The sequence below is a fragment of the Lepisosteus oculatus genome, chromosome 3 (genome assembly GCF_040954835.1).
Source record: "Lepisosteus oculatus isolate fLepOcu1 chromosome 3, fLepOcu1.hap2, whole genome shotgun sequence".
Classification (NCBI taxonomy): domain Eukaryota; kingdom Metazoa; phylum Chordata; class Actinopteri; order Semionotiformes; family Lepisosteidae; genus Lepisosteus; species Lepisosteus oculatus.
In genome coordinates this window covers 51313691-51328622 of record NC_090698.1, presented here as the reverse complement: position 1 = coordinate 51328622, position 14932 = coordinate 51313691, and the positions used below count along the sequence as shown (strand labels likewise).

The following is a 14932-nucleotide window of genomic DNA, read 5'->3' as shown; positions in this document are numbered from 1 at the left end:
TAGATTACCAAGTATTTTTAATTACCCATAATTTAGTTTCTATTTCTTAGCCAGGAGGAAGTCTTTTTCTTACAGTGTTCTATATAATTATCTTTGACATTAGTACTTGAGAACAGGCAGTCCATAAGCTTTACCATTTCTTTAGAAAGGGACTACTCAGAATGTTCACTTCAAGTAATGCATCTGTTTACAAGGATCTTGATTCCAAAATATTTATTACAAAATAACAATTAAAGAAAAAAATTGTTACAACTTCCCAGATGTAAATCAGACACAATTATGATTAACCAAAGCAAATGCTATCATTTCTTGGTAGGATCCACAAAGATTACTCACATTCTTCTTATCTAGGTTTCCCATGGTACCTTACAGTCTATTATTAGACTTCAGCATTAAACATTACCTCATTGAACATCACACAATAGCATATAAAATTGTTGTACTTAACACTTTAGTTCAACATCCATACAAATTTCAGTAGACAGTTAACTGTCTATCCTAGGTCCTACATAATTTCTTAATGGGCCTATAGTAACTTTAGAGCAAATAAAACATCCATGTCCTTCTCAGCACATTAAAGTAATAAGAGCATAAATATTTAATTAGTTAAGGGTAGTCTTAGAAACCTCCTTTATCTAAAAGGGAGGTTTACAAGATTTCTAGAATGAGGTGTTTTTAAGCAAGAGTTAAAGCAATCTGCTTATTGGCTCATTAGAAACTTTTTTACAGCTTTAAAAAGTATATCCTTGATTTTCTGTTTTTGATTTAGCAGTAGCAGAACAACTACTAGTGCTACTATCTCCCTAAAAACATGAATCTCACTAAAAAAGAAGATAAGGCCTATTATGTAGTTTCTGGTGACAGCAGGGATAAAATACAGCAGTGAATGCCGGGTGTGTATAATGATGGAGAGTCCAAATACTTAACTGCACCAAAGCAACCACTGGGGTACAAGGCAGCATGGGTGTGAGTCTCTTTAAGATGACACCATAATATCCTTCTGATGTAACAAAATGGTAGGGTGATTGACAGATGTCACATAGTAGATAACATACAGTGCCTTGCAAATGTATTCAGACCTTACAAGATGACGCATGCACATTTTTAAATTCAATGTTTTATTCAAAAGCTGAATGCTCGGACTGAAGAGCTCTGAAACTCAGTTACAATAAATGTCAACAAAAACAAAAGAAAAAAAACACGTTGTATACTGTAAGCATTCAGTCCTGTGAACTCATTATTTGGCGGAAGCACCTTTGGAAGCAATTATATCTGCAGTTCTTTTCTGCTATGTCTCTACCACCTACTGTATGCATACCAGCCTGATGCATTTTGTGCCAATTCTTTTGAAAGGCTTACTTAAGCTTTTCCTTGTTGCCTGGGGATCATTTACAGATAGCTGTTTTCAAGTCTTTCCACAGATTAAATCCTTAACGGGATTTAAGTAAGGACTTTGACTGGGATACTCAAGGACATTCACTTTTTTATTCTTAAACTACTCTACTGTTTTATTCTCCTGCTGGAAGGTAAATGTTCATCTCAGTTTTAGCAGACAGATTCAGGTTTTCCACTGTACTTTGCTCCATCCATTAACTACCAATGAGATGGATAGGTTAATGGCTTCTTTTTGTTTGTAACCTTTCTTATGTTCTTATATAGAAATGTTTTGATGTTTATTGACATGCATTTGTGTATGAATTATGTCCATCTTTTAACTGACAGCCACGTATTCTTGGTAAGGGCTGTCCTGAAAGCATAAGACACATGGTGGAACTAAACTCTAGCTGGGACACCAGTTCATCAAGAGATACACACAAATGTGCAGACGTACAGGAGACTTTCGAGACAAACCTCACACAAACCTTTTCTTTCCTAGTCTTAAATCGACCCTAGGATCCATGAACCAAAATAATAATAATAATAATAATAATTATTATAATAATAATAATAATAATAATAATAATAATAATAATAATAAATTGTTGCTTACACTTATATAGCGCTTTTCTGTACAATCCACTCAAAGCGCTTTACAAGTAATGGAGACTCCCCTCCACCACCACCAATGTGCAGCATCCACCTGGAAAATGAAGCAATGCTAACTACAATGTTATTTCATTTTCCTTGTCTTACTGTATTATGACAAATTCACAAAGGAACTGGAGCAAGCCACATAGCAGTAAAAAAGGGGAATGTATATTAAAGGGGTAAAGCCCCTGTTTGCAAGTGCTGTGTTGTTCAAAATGTCCTTTGTGAATGAGAGTTTACACATATTTCACTGTCTACCTGGACCAAAGGGAAATCATTTTCAAAATCAGATGGTTCAACTTTTTGCAGTATGTAGCTTACAAATTATGAAAACCAAAGGATGTTGAACAAAGTCTCACTGGAGGGACTGTGAGAAGAGTTACATTTTACTCATAAACTGTAGAAACTGTGTGGCTAGAACCATTTCAATTACAATGTAAGTTACACAGAAACAGCATTAAGAAATGCTTATCATAATGTTTAACGTCATGTAACATTTGCTTTAGAAATTCTTAGATCATTTCACAGCTATGTTTATTTTGGTAAAAAATCAATTTATCCATAATCCTCCTTATTCATGACCTTGTGCCTAACCTGGCACATACAGTAAAAGGTACAAGGCAGGATATACCCTGGATGGGATGCCAGTTCATCAGAGGGCATATTTTAAATATAATGTACATATTCAACAACTTTTGTACATATTCAACAAATAAGTGTGATTCAGTGGTGCATTGAGAAAAATAGGCTTGAATTCTAAAAAAAACAGAACCCAGAGGTTTTTGATATGTGTACTTTGTATGTATTTCAGATCTAGAGGATGAAAACAAGACAGCCAGTTTCACACTTTTAGCACAACAATGAAACATATAGCAACTTATTTATGACCAAGTGCAAAGTTGACACACCAGGTTTCATGTTCGGAATTTGACTCTGAAATGAATCCTTATTAAACTGTCTATCACCTTTCATGACATCACCTATTTTTATACCAGCATGTTACAGTGAAGTGTCTTCTTTATTTCATCTTTGTGGCAGTTCAAGGTTTCTTAGTCTATCTCAGTGGCTTAAGCTGCATTCATTCTAAGTGACCTTTCTTCTGTCAAGAAATTCTGTTAGCTACATCATTCTTGGTAAGGTCACTGGCATGCGCTTTTGAAGCAGAAAGTAGACAATGACCTAAAGAGATTGTTTATAGGGACACGAGAGTGATAATACAAGCAATTAAAATGCCTTTCTTTTCAGTTGTGCAGAGTCTAAAAGCAGACCAAGAATCTCTTCTCAATTTGTCATCACATTTAACAAGGAACAAGGATAAGCAGCTCAAGAATTGACATCTTGCGAAAAAAACAACAGCTGAAGGGCACAACAGCTGTTAAAAAATGCAAAGAGTGCAAAGCAGATAGAAGCATTTGCAATATTCAAACAGCCCCTTGGAACAGATGTTGAACTAAATCCTGGCGATTAGACATTATTTTAGCTGTGGACTACTGAAAATGTACTCTTTACCAAATTCTTCTGGTTAAAACGGTTTTTCAGAAATAAAACAGATTACTTATCAGAAAAAACATGCTGTGAAAAATATCATATACATGAACACGTAATATGGCTACTATCAAATGTGAATGATCAGAAATGAAGGCCTACATGAATCTAACACTACACACAACATAAGCATCTGGATGTTACTATATGCGTTCGGACTGGCTCTGAATGCTTTACCCAGCATTCTCTCACATACAGTGGAAGATCAAAGAGCTATGTTTAAACTCAAAATTGTGGTTGATATTTAGAGGGTGCCCCATCCCTTCAAAAACCCCAGGACGGCCCCAACCAGTGCACTTTAGATTTTGAAAGGGCATGATAGGACTGAGGGTGTGTCTGTTGCTGGACATGTATACATGTCCAGCAACAGACACACCCTATCATATACATGAACGTGTAATATGGCTACTATCAAATGTTCCAAGGGGACAGCTCCCCCAGTGACCCTCTATTGGATTTAGTGGTTAGAAAATGGGTGGATGACAGGACCGAATAGACGTTTATGCTCATGGGCAAAGCCAGTCTGATGTTGTCAAAAGTCAAATAGTAATATACAGGTGCATATTACTGCAAGGTGCAACTGTACATTTAAAACTGAGTGGACAACAATAAGACCAGAGTGACTCAGCCTGGAAGTGAACTCATGTGCCAACAGCAGTGCCTGCCATCACGCAAAATATGTCTTTGGCAAAGTGAAGAGGTAAATACATTTGTTAGATAATGTCATATTTATGCATTGAAATATTTCAATTGGGGATATAGTGGTGCTATGGATAGCGCTGCTGCCTGATGCAATTACAAACAGCAGTAGAGGCATATATCATGTCCAACAGCTTGGCCAATTCATTAACACAGGATGTTCAGATGCAGAATTGTGACCTTGGGATGTAACTCTCACACCTGCCAAGTCCTATAAATTTTATTGCTTTCCCCTACTTTGTTAGGAAAACTATATTTCAAACCAAAAACCTGGCCATAGATCTTACAATACAGCATCATTTATATACACGCACTTACTGATACATGCATGTTTCTCAACTTGAGAGAAATCTGCGGACAATTACAAAAGTTATAAATAAGCTCACAAGCAAAGGCTGAACTTTGTCAATAGTGGCTGAAAGGAGTTGAATGTGAACATCTGGTTGTATCGTTTATACATCTTTGTATCATTTATTTGAACTTTAAACTCGTGGAGTTCACGGGAAATTAAATTGAACATATGAATCCAATACAGGTTAACAATGAGAAAAGGCCATTCAGCCCATCTTGCTTGTTTGCTTGCTTACTAGTAGTAAATAGATCTAGGAATCTCATCCAGCCATCACATGAAAGATCTGAAGGAATGAGACTGAGCAAACCAGATGGGCTATTATACTAAATACAAACTATAAACTCACACAATATTCTTTATACTATACAGGCCATTAACAGTTGTTTCTAAAAAGTGTCTAATACTGGACCTTGAGGGATGTTGTGTCCACAGGTTTTCTAATGTACCAACAATTTAAGGGCTGGGCCATACTGAAAGGTCAATCCAGTTGAGTCAATACCAGGCTAATACAGGTCATTAAACACTGAGTTGGAACAAAAATGTACAGATACACTGCCTCTCTGGGACCTAGATTGGACATCCATTCTCTTCTAATACCACAGCTCTGTTATATGCAAATCTTAAGAACATCTAACGCTGTGCTGTCATTCAGTAAGTTGGCCAATCGTGTGGGTGAAAGCTTAATTTTAAATGTTATTCAAGATAGAGATATTCTTGCATTTTAAAATTTTTGGTTCATTCTTTCTAGACAGCCCCATATTTAAGGAGGATGTACAGTAGTTATGTAATAGCTCCTTAGCACACCTTATTTTAAACACTTGGATTTAGGAAAACTGGCTAATTAGTTTTGCACCAAGACACATCATTACACAACTATATACTGTAATGTTCACACAAGACTTGTTAAAACCTAGTTTTTTTTTCTGAACGCTAAGTCTGAGTAATGCAGGCATTTTAAATATATGTACTTACATTTAACCTTCTTAATAGTTAGGTGTAAGAAATAAAGAAAAGAAAGATGTAATTAAAATGGATTGCAACATATACAGTATACTGTAGAAAGCCAAAAAGACCTACAGTATCTTGTCAGGTATCTATTTCTATTTTGCATTTCATTTCTGTAAAATAAAGCAAACCATTATATGTAACATCTATATACCATTTACAGGCCTGTCTCGAAGAAGGAAACATATTGTACATTGCAATTTGCAAGAGACCCTGCAGCTCCTAAGACTGAGATCAGTAAGATTACACTGCTATGCAACTGAAGTTTGATTATGTTCTTTGCTAAAAGTGCAGTTTAGCAGTAAGGCTAAACCACCAGGAAAACCATCAAACATATGCTATATGTTCAAGAAAATACACTAACTGAACACAGTAGCATTTCTTGTATATTAAACATGCATTCCTGGATATTGTCCTCGACATTTTTTACTAAAGACTATCAGTAACTCCCATTATACCATATAATATACGCAAAAAAAATAATAAGATGTTCTACTGTAAAATAACTCAATTTGTCTGTCAAAACCTGCGGGGGGGCGGTGAAGAGTTGGGCATTACTTTATACTGTAATCCAATCGTCATGTAAGACTTGTCGAGCAATGGTTTTCTCTTATTATAATTGTATCCATAAAATTGACACATAACATTTTAACAACGAGAACGAAAGAGGAAAAGACTGAACTTCTGTCTCTTCGAACATGACAGCTATCCAAGTTCAATTCTTTCTTCTCGAGAAGAGAAAGAAATTACCGCAAGTCTTATTTATGTTTTGAGCAGTAACATCTTTTCAGAATTTGTTGAAAGTAACACAATTCTAAAAACAAAAAAGGTCAGAATAACATCGCCGCTTTTCTCCAAGTTTGAAAACTTTCAGATACAAAAACGCTAGAATCCGGGCTGCCAAGAAAAGCTGATCATTCTTATAGCAGGGGTAGAGTGACGGACGAAAACACATACTGTACTATACACATCGGGAAACATCAGGTTGCTGTTGGTATGCATGGTCTGTTCTGCTCTGGAATATGATTATTAAGATCTTGACCGCATTGCCGAGATTCTATACAGTATAGTCATTTTTAACTCTTACCTATATAAGCCTTCAATTTAAAGATGAAACCACCGGAACACGCGCCGTTAAAAATGTAAAGCCCACTCAACACAAAGAATGTAATTCATATTCATTTTAATATAACATGTATCCCACATGAAATGACGATCACAATTGCAAACACTGCAGCTTACCCTGACGATTAATCCACTCGCGGGGTTGATCAGAACAGTCTTTTCCTTGTTTCTAGTAGAGGTGATAATAAGACGTAAGAAAGCACAAGAATACAATTTTTCAATGACTCCCGAAAGTACAGCGAGCCCAGCGTTTCCACCTCTGCACTCTTAACTTCTCGATTCATTCGCAAGCCAGCTGTTACTGCCTCCCTGAACACTGGGCAGTGTCAAATGACTGACGTTAACAAACACCAATCACTATAATGCATGCGAAAAATATACCACCAGTAAGGATTAAAAAATGCAGAAGGCGGTCTCGTAATACAGTTGACTAAGTGACTGTACCTCCTAGTGGCTAACAGTAGTTGAAACTACTTTTAAATACGCAATACAATGACTATAAAAAAATAGTAACATTGTATTTTAATATAATGACAGACATGGTAACGTATAAAACTTGAGTATTATACTGTACGTATTAAATACCATTTTAAAAAATGATCCTTGGCCCCGTCAGTATAATAACGTTGAAATGTAGTAAAGTGCCATCGCTTGCATTGACCAAAACCCGCTTTGTCTAGGGAAACCTTCTATACAAAAATAATTCAAATTATATATCACTTTCAAGAACCTGTAATAGTCATATTCTCTCTTTTCTCAGAATGACACCTTCTGCAAATATAAAATACAAACACCCAAGGCAAAATCATTTGTGAGACGTCAATTATTGTGCTTAATCACTTTTATTGTCGTGTCCAGCTTTCAAAAGTTAGTTTTCTCTGCAAGAAACATTTTCCCTGTCAAAAGTTGAGAAAAAGACTCTTGAACGATGAGTTACATGAAATTAAAAACACATTTCTCCAACTTATACCAACAAATATACCCAGATTCTCGAAGTCAGTTGTGATGTTCTCATTGTTCAATGCTTGCAAGTTTCTTCTCAAGAAGGTCCATGTGAACTCTGTGCATCATCAGATACTGCCCATTTAAATGAAAGACGGGAATGTCATACTTGTATCTCTCAAACCACACTTTGTTCTCCGGTAGGGTGATGTCTACCTCTTGTAAAATAAACTAAAAAAAAGAAGAAAAAATATGCTAACTTATGTAAGCACTTAAAACAGATGGTTACCTGACAAATCTACTGAAGTATTAGAGGAGAAAAGACAAATCTGAGATTTTCCTACAATCATTCTTTTCAAATTTACACCTCCCCAAACTACCACATTTGGACAGTGTTCTTTTCTCATTTTCCTTTTCAGCTCATCCCATAACATTTCACATCATTAATGTATAGAACTACTAATTAAAATTTGACTATTATTACTAATTATTATTATTTTACATAGCACCTGAAGTCTGGCAAATGGTGCTGCCAGAGCATTAATTTTGAAACTTTTCCCTCCTAAATTATTTAGGTTCAGTACCGCAGCCTGTAAGGTTGTGTGATAAAAACCTTCATTCACAAGTTGCCTTCCTGAGGGTACTGTATTCGGAAGATGTCATCTATGAGAAAGGCCAAAATAGAGAGGAGACCATTCTGCTCACTGTACTTAACTGCTTTTATTTCTTTATAGACTTACAGCCCATACTAGATGTCCTGGGAACAAACCCAGTATAAACCTATCTCCCAGGTACAGTATAAGGTCCCCTATTAACTCCCACTGTCTCCAGAAACAGAAAATGTAGAGTAGCCACCTGCATGTCTTCGGGAAGTGGCCATACAAATACTGTAGGACCCTGAAGTGGAAAGAGCCTAGAGTTGGGAGGCAATGACACTGCCTTTCCTTTGTTTCCCATTTGTGCACCAGCAATACAACTCCAGACCCTCATCTATCACTGAGTTTTAATTTAGGTGCCTCACAACATTCAGACAATCAAATGTACTGTATTCATTTGTTGCTTCCTCTTGTACCTCCAGTGTTTTACCACGATTGTATCTGTCCCTTACACCTTTGATTTCTTTGGAGTTTTCACCTAAATGTCCAAGTGCACCCCTCATGAGTGTTTGTTTATGTGGAATTCAATATTGTGTCACGTGCTAGGGCAGCTAACATTTTTCTCTACCAGCTGTTTGTAATCTTTTCACCATTGAATGAAGCTTACTCTTTTTTTTCCCTCACAGAACCTTTCAGAAGTACCCTTACTTCTGAAAGGTACTGTAGTGATGGACACTCAATCATTAGATTTTATCCCCTTCCTTGAAGAGATGGTAACTCACATATTCTCTACAATGTTCCATCAATCTTTTTCCAGCACCCTATTAAAACAGCAGCAGTTTGCTCATTCAGAAGTTCTCCATGTTTGTTCAGGTTCCACAGGTTAACAGCAGCCTTCTACTATTACAAGTTTCAACAGGTTCAAGGAAAACCAAGCTTCTGAAATATGTAATGAACTTGTACATAAACCAAAAGATTATTTATAGTTTGCTTGTAATCATCAACTTTCAAAACCATGTTTTAATGATTTAATGAGAAATGTATCCATTCACCCACGTTAGGGAATTACACCAGTTCTGAGGAAAATTATACCATGAGGAAATGGGCTGCTCTATTTTGCAGTTTATTATGAAACTAAAACAATTTTTCAAAAATCACCAAAGCTGGCATGAGAAACTAAAAAAGTCTGAAAAGGGTAGACACAAAAGGTGTGCTGACACATTGTTAATCCTAAAGGGATTACGTCTTTTTACCTAAGGTAGATATTTTTATAATCAAGGCTTTCCTAGGTCACAGTTCTCAGCTGTGAACAGTCTTTACATCTTAATTTTAGAATTGTTTTATTAAGTGGGCATATATTGAGTCTGATGGTTTGGAATTTTAAATTTGCAATTGCCAAATTTATTGTTACATACCCTATCCTTAAATGGGTCAAGAACTTCTTTTGCTTCATCACAAAGTGGACAAGGATCCTAAAAAAAGAAAGAAATACTGCATGTGGTCTTGAATTTAACATAAAACACAAATACACTGCACTGAAGACCTTCATAGTGTACCCCTCTGTGATGAGAAGAACTTGGAAATGTTTTTAGCACACATTTTTATTGTACAACACTACACTCTCTACAAACTATAGACAGTATTCAAATGTATTTAGACTATGTGTTCACAAATGGGTTTAATGATAGACAGTACAGTATATCATTTTAAATGCATTTAATGGAGTTAATAATCTTATAATCACATAATCATTAACAGACAAACATCAAGAAAGAATAAGGTGTTACCTTTGTAAACAGGGTTAAAACTGGCAGTTGTTTCTGTAAGGCATAGGTCCTTCTGATCAAAAGGGAGGTGTAACATTTTATCTGTTGAAGTTTCCTTGGTTTGATCCAATTCATAGTAGTTCTGTAAGGAAGTATTGGCCAGTTATTTCAGTGTCCTGGGTTAGAAAATCATATCTGACTCCTTTCTTTGTACCTTACAGTAAAAACCTAAAAACTAAAATACTACCACAGGTTAGGTTTTAATAATCTATCATGGTTGAAATTATGTCACATCTAAATAAAACAAGCAAGTGTAAATTGTTAATCCAGAGTAGATAATCTTATCAGATCTTTTTGAACTGATAATACACAAAATACAAGAAAAAAAAACAATGAAATGCTGATTATTTGTGTTGTTCACTAATGAATGCATTTATCACCTACATCCTGAGTTTAAAATAAGTAAAACAATATTTTATTGTACTTGTAAAATATAGGTCATTATTTTCTAAATACATTCAGAGTTGGTAATCTCTAAAACCTGTAAAACTTTCATTGTCGCTGCCAAGTGCACTCTAAATAACAATGTATCACCATTCCAAGATTGTGTCTAATAAATGTTTACAAAGTATATTCTTGCACTGCTTCAGTGGCGATAACCACTTCAGGCTGAGGCCCTGGAACAAACTACACAGGACAGAAGAAGTAAATGAGAACAGGGGGAGTCCAGTTTATAGACCTTTCTCAAGATTCTGTATTTTACACTGTTTATGTGCTCTGAGACTAAAGCTCTGAATACATGGTTTTTGACACACAAATTGAAATGCAGTCTTAAAATAAATCAGTGGTCAATTTCATAAACAGTTCATCCTCATTAAAAAGAGCATCTAACAATATTAACAACCAGTTACAGTACACATATTCAGTGTATAATTATAAACTGTATACTATAAAATTTGAACCTTCAGATGATTAAAATGGAATTAATTCGACACCCTATACATCACTTAATAAGTTAAATGAATCACTTTAAATAAAATAAGCAATAAAATATAAAACTGTAAATCCTTAATCTTCTAATTTAACATCTTAATTTTACATTTGACTTAAATACTATTTCATGTCATGTTATCAATTCAAAATTAAAACAAACAATTGCATTATAAAAATACAGTATCTAATTCAAATGGCTTTTATTAAAAATATACTAACTTTGTTCTGTCACTTGCATGAGATGTGTAATTTAACACTGTTCACTTCAATATGGTGAAATATTGCAAAATCAACTGAACAGGAGATATACTGTAAACATAAGGAAATAAAGGATAAACTTTCAGGTAACAGTAAAAATGTAAAAACTGCAAAAGGGTTTTTGGCCAAGATGTGACCCTTAGTGTCCAAATGATACTTTGAGATCCAGAACAAAATTTCAGCTTCTACAGAGGCACTTGGAAAAGGCTTCTGAAAAGCTGGTCACCTAGACGTACTATTGTACATTCCCAAAATCTAATGTGATCAGTAATGATATCTGAGACAAAAACTGCAAAAAGGTACCAGTCTTTGTGTGCTTTCGTAGTAGTAAAGAATTGTGAAAAAAATGTTTTCTTCCAAAATTCACTTTATTTAAAGATTTAAAATGAGTCACTTAAAACTTTAACTACAGTTCATTACTTATTCTCTCACTTAATTTGTTGTTATTGACAATATAAATAATGTTCAGATACCGAATAAATGGACACTTATTTAATATACTGTAGTTAACAATTTAATTTTCACACCCAGTTTTCAACAAGCACTCCATGCCAAATGAGAATTTCGCAATGCCTGCATATCACCTATTGATGCAACACTTTGCATCTACCGATGGATAGACTCATCAGAATATCACAGAGACACTGATAGCACAGCACGCCTCCCATCCATTTTCTAACTGCTTCGTCCAATATAGGGTCACAGGGGAGTTGGATCCTATCCCTGTAAGTACAGGGCATGAAGCAGGATACTCCCAGGACAAGACACAGTCCATTGCAGGGCAGACACACAAAGACATGCCAATTAAGGAAGCCAGGAAGCCAATATCAGAATGTATTTGGATTGTGGGAGGAAATCCACATGAACATGGAGAGAATATACTGTATAAACTCCACTCAGACAGCGCCGGAAGGTAGTAATGCTAACCACTGCACCATAATGCCAAGTCTTCAGTGAAAATGACTTTCTGTCACTCTGCATGTTGTATTCAGCAGCATGACAGAGAAATAGAACTTTTACCATCTAGCCAAAATATATAAAGGTTTCCTTCATTATAAAGGCTATTGGAAAAACCATTCAATTACAAATAAAAGTTAACATTATACAATAGCTATTACACCAAATACCCATCTAAATCAATTAGGCTCTCTAGAAAATTCACTAAGATTAAAATATTTCGTTCACTTTGTAAGCGTTAATAATATTTTCACACGAATTTTCGTGATTCATAAAACGTTTTGCAATCCGTAAGGATATTAAGTTGACCCCACAGCCTACTGTAGGTTACATAACAGCATTATCAACTCAGAGATAAGTAGATACTATCGTAAGAAACATTTTTCAGCAAGTGGACATCTAAGGTTTAATACGTCATAGGCTTGATGACTTTAAAACTAAAATGTTCTAAGTTTCATACTGTATGACGTCCTCATTACTGTACCACCACAGCTACTGCACATATGGCACTGCTGTGAGCCGATTTAGGCAAACACTAGTGACCGTTTGCACTCTACATAAAATAACTGCTTCACTAGGTTAATCGTACCAGAAATTAGATCATGTTTAAAAATAATTGTAAACACTATCTGATTGCGTAGGCAGACTATAACCCACGTAACAGTCAGCGCTTACACATATTTTTAGAATATAACTACGTCCTCAATTAGTTATAAATAGACCGAGCGCTTTGTCTGGAGCGTGCACTCCCGGAGTTCGGCAAAGGCACATTTGGACAGTTAAAACGCAAGCTTCAGTTTAAAAACTCTCCCCAATAACACAGCCACAGAAAGAACTCACGCAACGCTAGGTACAGTAGGTACACACGTCCGGCAGACAGATAGAAAGACGGAAGAGCCTTCTCAGTGTTCTCAAATCCGATTGGTAGAAAAAACACACTTCCTGTTCGATACATGATCTCCTTTTGCTGGCAGTACTGTGCAGTCGATCTTGTTGTAAACTTTTTTTTTATTGTTACATCAAAAATACATACAATTCAAACAAGAGTAACATCAATCATCGATTACATCGTCAGGGGTACACACTGTAATACAATTACATTTTTATGAAAAAAGATTGAACAAGGTAAATAAAGATAAGGTCCGCACAGCTTTCACGTTCTTACATTCCAATATAGTGTGCAAATACGCCCTTTTCTCGATTTTAAACTGTTCAAACATATGTATCTTCCCAGACCATTTCGCTATATATGTATATAATAGCGTGCAAGTATAATAATTAAGTCAATTACAAAAGTTATGTTCATATTATTTTCAATGGGATTAAAATTTAACGTAACATCTATTTCTTTAAAAGTAGCACCGATATTAGAATGTAGCTTTGCAGATCAATCCAGAATGTTTTTACGACAGGATATAAATAAGTGTTTCAGGGCTAATTTCACAAAAGAGAGGGAAAATTATGTTTATACTTAAGCAGCCGTACTTTTCTACGGAAACTAGCAAATTTAGGGGGAGTTTTCCAACATTAAAATTGCATTCATGCAAAAACACTATACCCCTTGAAAATTAAATTAATGAATATATACCACGTACTTTGCTTATTTATAAAATAATTCTGTATCCTTTTCATCTTAAAATACTATTAGATGTCCTAACATCTAAAGCATTTAGACCCCTTCTGCCTGTGGTCGATAAATAATAGCACCCAAGACAAGTGAGGCATACTGAAAACTAACCTAGATAAACCCTCAGATCTAGATAAAAGTATTCAACCATTTAAAGAAAGGTCTCTTAATAACCATGAGTCATTTTAAATGACCATGTTGTAGGGGAGAAATATAGATCAATTCTAATTTTTTTTATTTTTTTGAAATTCTAATACTAAGGTATGTAATAGTTCAGGTGGGTAGCTGCGTCAGCATGCGTAGGCTGCAAAGGAACAAGTAATAGGTTTATTCCATGCTGAAAAAAAGAAGAAAGAGAACACAACGTTTCGGCCATGGAGCCTTCTTCAGGTGCATGAAGGCTCCAGAAGGCTCTCTCACACCTGAAGAGGGCTCCACGGCCGAAACGTTGTGTTCTCTTTCTTCTTTTTTTCAGCATGGAATAAACCTATTACTTGTTCCTAAGGTACAGTATGTAATTACATCTTATACATGGATTTTCCATATGGAGGAGACCTCACATTTCCCAATAGCCATCATACAGAAGAACATACTTGTAAGCACTTAATTGCCTTCTTCTGGTTTCTTAAAAAAACTGTTGTATCATTAGCCAAATGGGAACATTTAATCTCCTTAACCTGTATTTGAATACCCTGAAACATACAGTACAGTATGGTTTTGAGTAGCCATAACTTGTATAACCAGCAGGAACAGTAGTGGGCTTATGGGGAATCCTTGTTGCATTCCCCTACCAATTCCAAATCTATAGGGGGTTCCATGAGCCAGTTTAATAGAACATACAGTAGTTTAATGCATTCCCTATTAATAAAGCAGTTTAATACAAGCTTTTGTGTATGTACAGTCAATCAAATGATTAAATACTAATTTGTATTATTTATTTATTGATCCATAGATGCATGCAACCATACCTTTAAATGATCAAATAAGGAAAATATAGATTTTATGATTTTATTGCTGGCATTGCATTTTATAAATTACA

At 35.3% G+C, this 14932-nt stretch overlaps 2 protein-coding genes across 3 annotated transcripts in view; both read right to left on the bottom strand.

Annotated features, from left to right (window-relative positions):
- The window catches only part of marchf3 (E3 ubiquitin-protein ligase MARCHF3), a 50501-nt gene extending 43026 nt beyond the window's left edge, over window positions 1-7475 (bottom strand). Inside the window, exon 1 of the mRNA XM_006626838.3 lies at window positions 6872-7475. The gene's annotated coding sequence lies outside the window, so the exon portion shown is untranslated. The remainder of the gene's footprint in view (window positions 1-6871) is intronic.
- Window positions 7476-7577: 102 nt separating this feature from the next.
- Window positions 7578-13203, bottom strand: c3h5orf63 (chromosome 3 C5orf63 homolog). Of its 2 annotated transcripts, XM_006626931.3 has the most exons (5): window positions 13109-13158; window positions 11271-11360; window positions 10080-10200; window positions 9708-9764; window positions 7578-7927 (listed from the first exon to the last, which is right to left on the bottom strand). In XM_006626931.3, exons 3-5 carry the CDS (start codon window positions 10191-10193, stop codon window positions 7766-7768), a joined length of 333 nt encoding a protein of 110 aa, XP_006626994.2. In that variant the 5' UTR covers window positions 10194-10200; window positions 11271-11360; window positions 13109-13158; the 3' UTR covers window positions 7578-7765. The 2 variants fall into 2 exon arrangements, with proteins under 2 accessions (XP_006626994.2, XP_015222941.2); XM_015367455.2 differs by lacking the exon at window positions 11271-11360 and having other exon boundaries at window positions 13107-13203.
- Between the last annotated feature and the right edge of the window lie 1729 nt (window positions 13204-14932).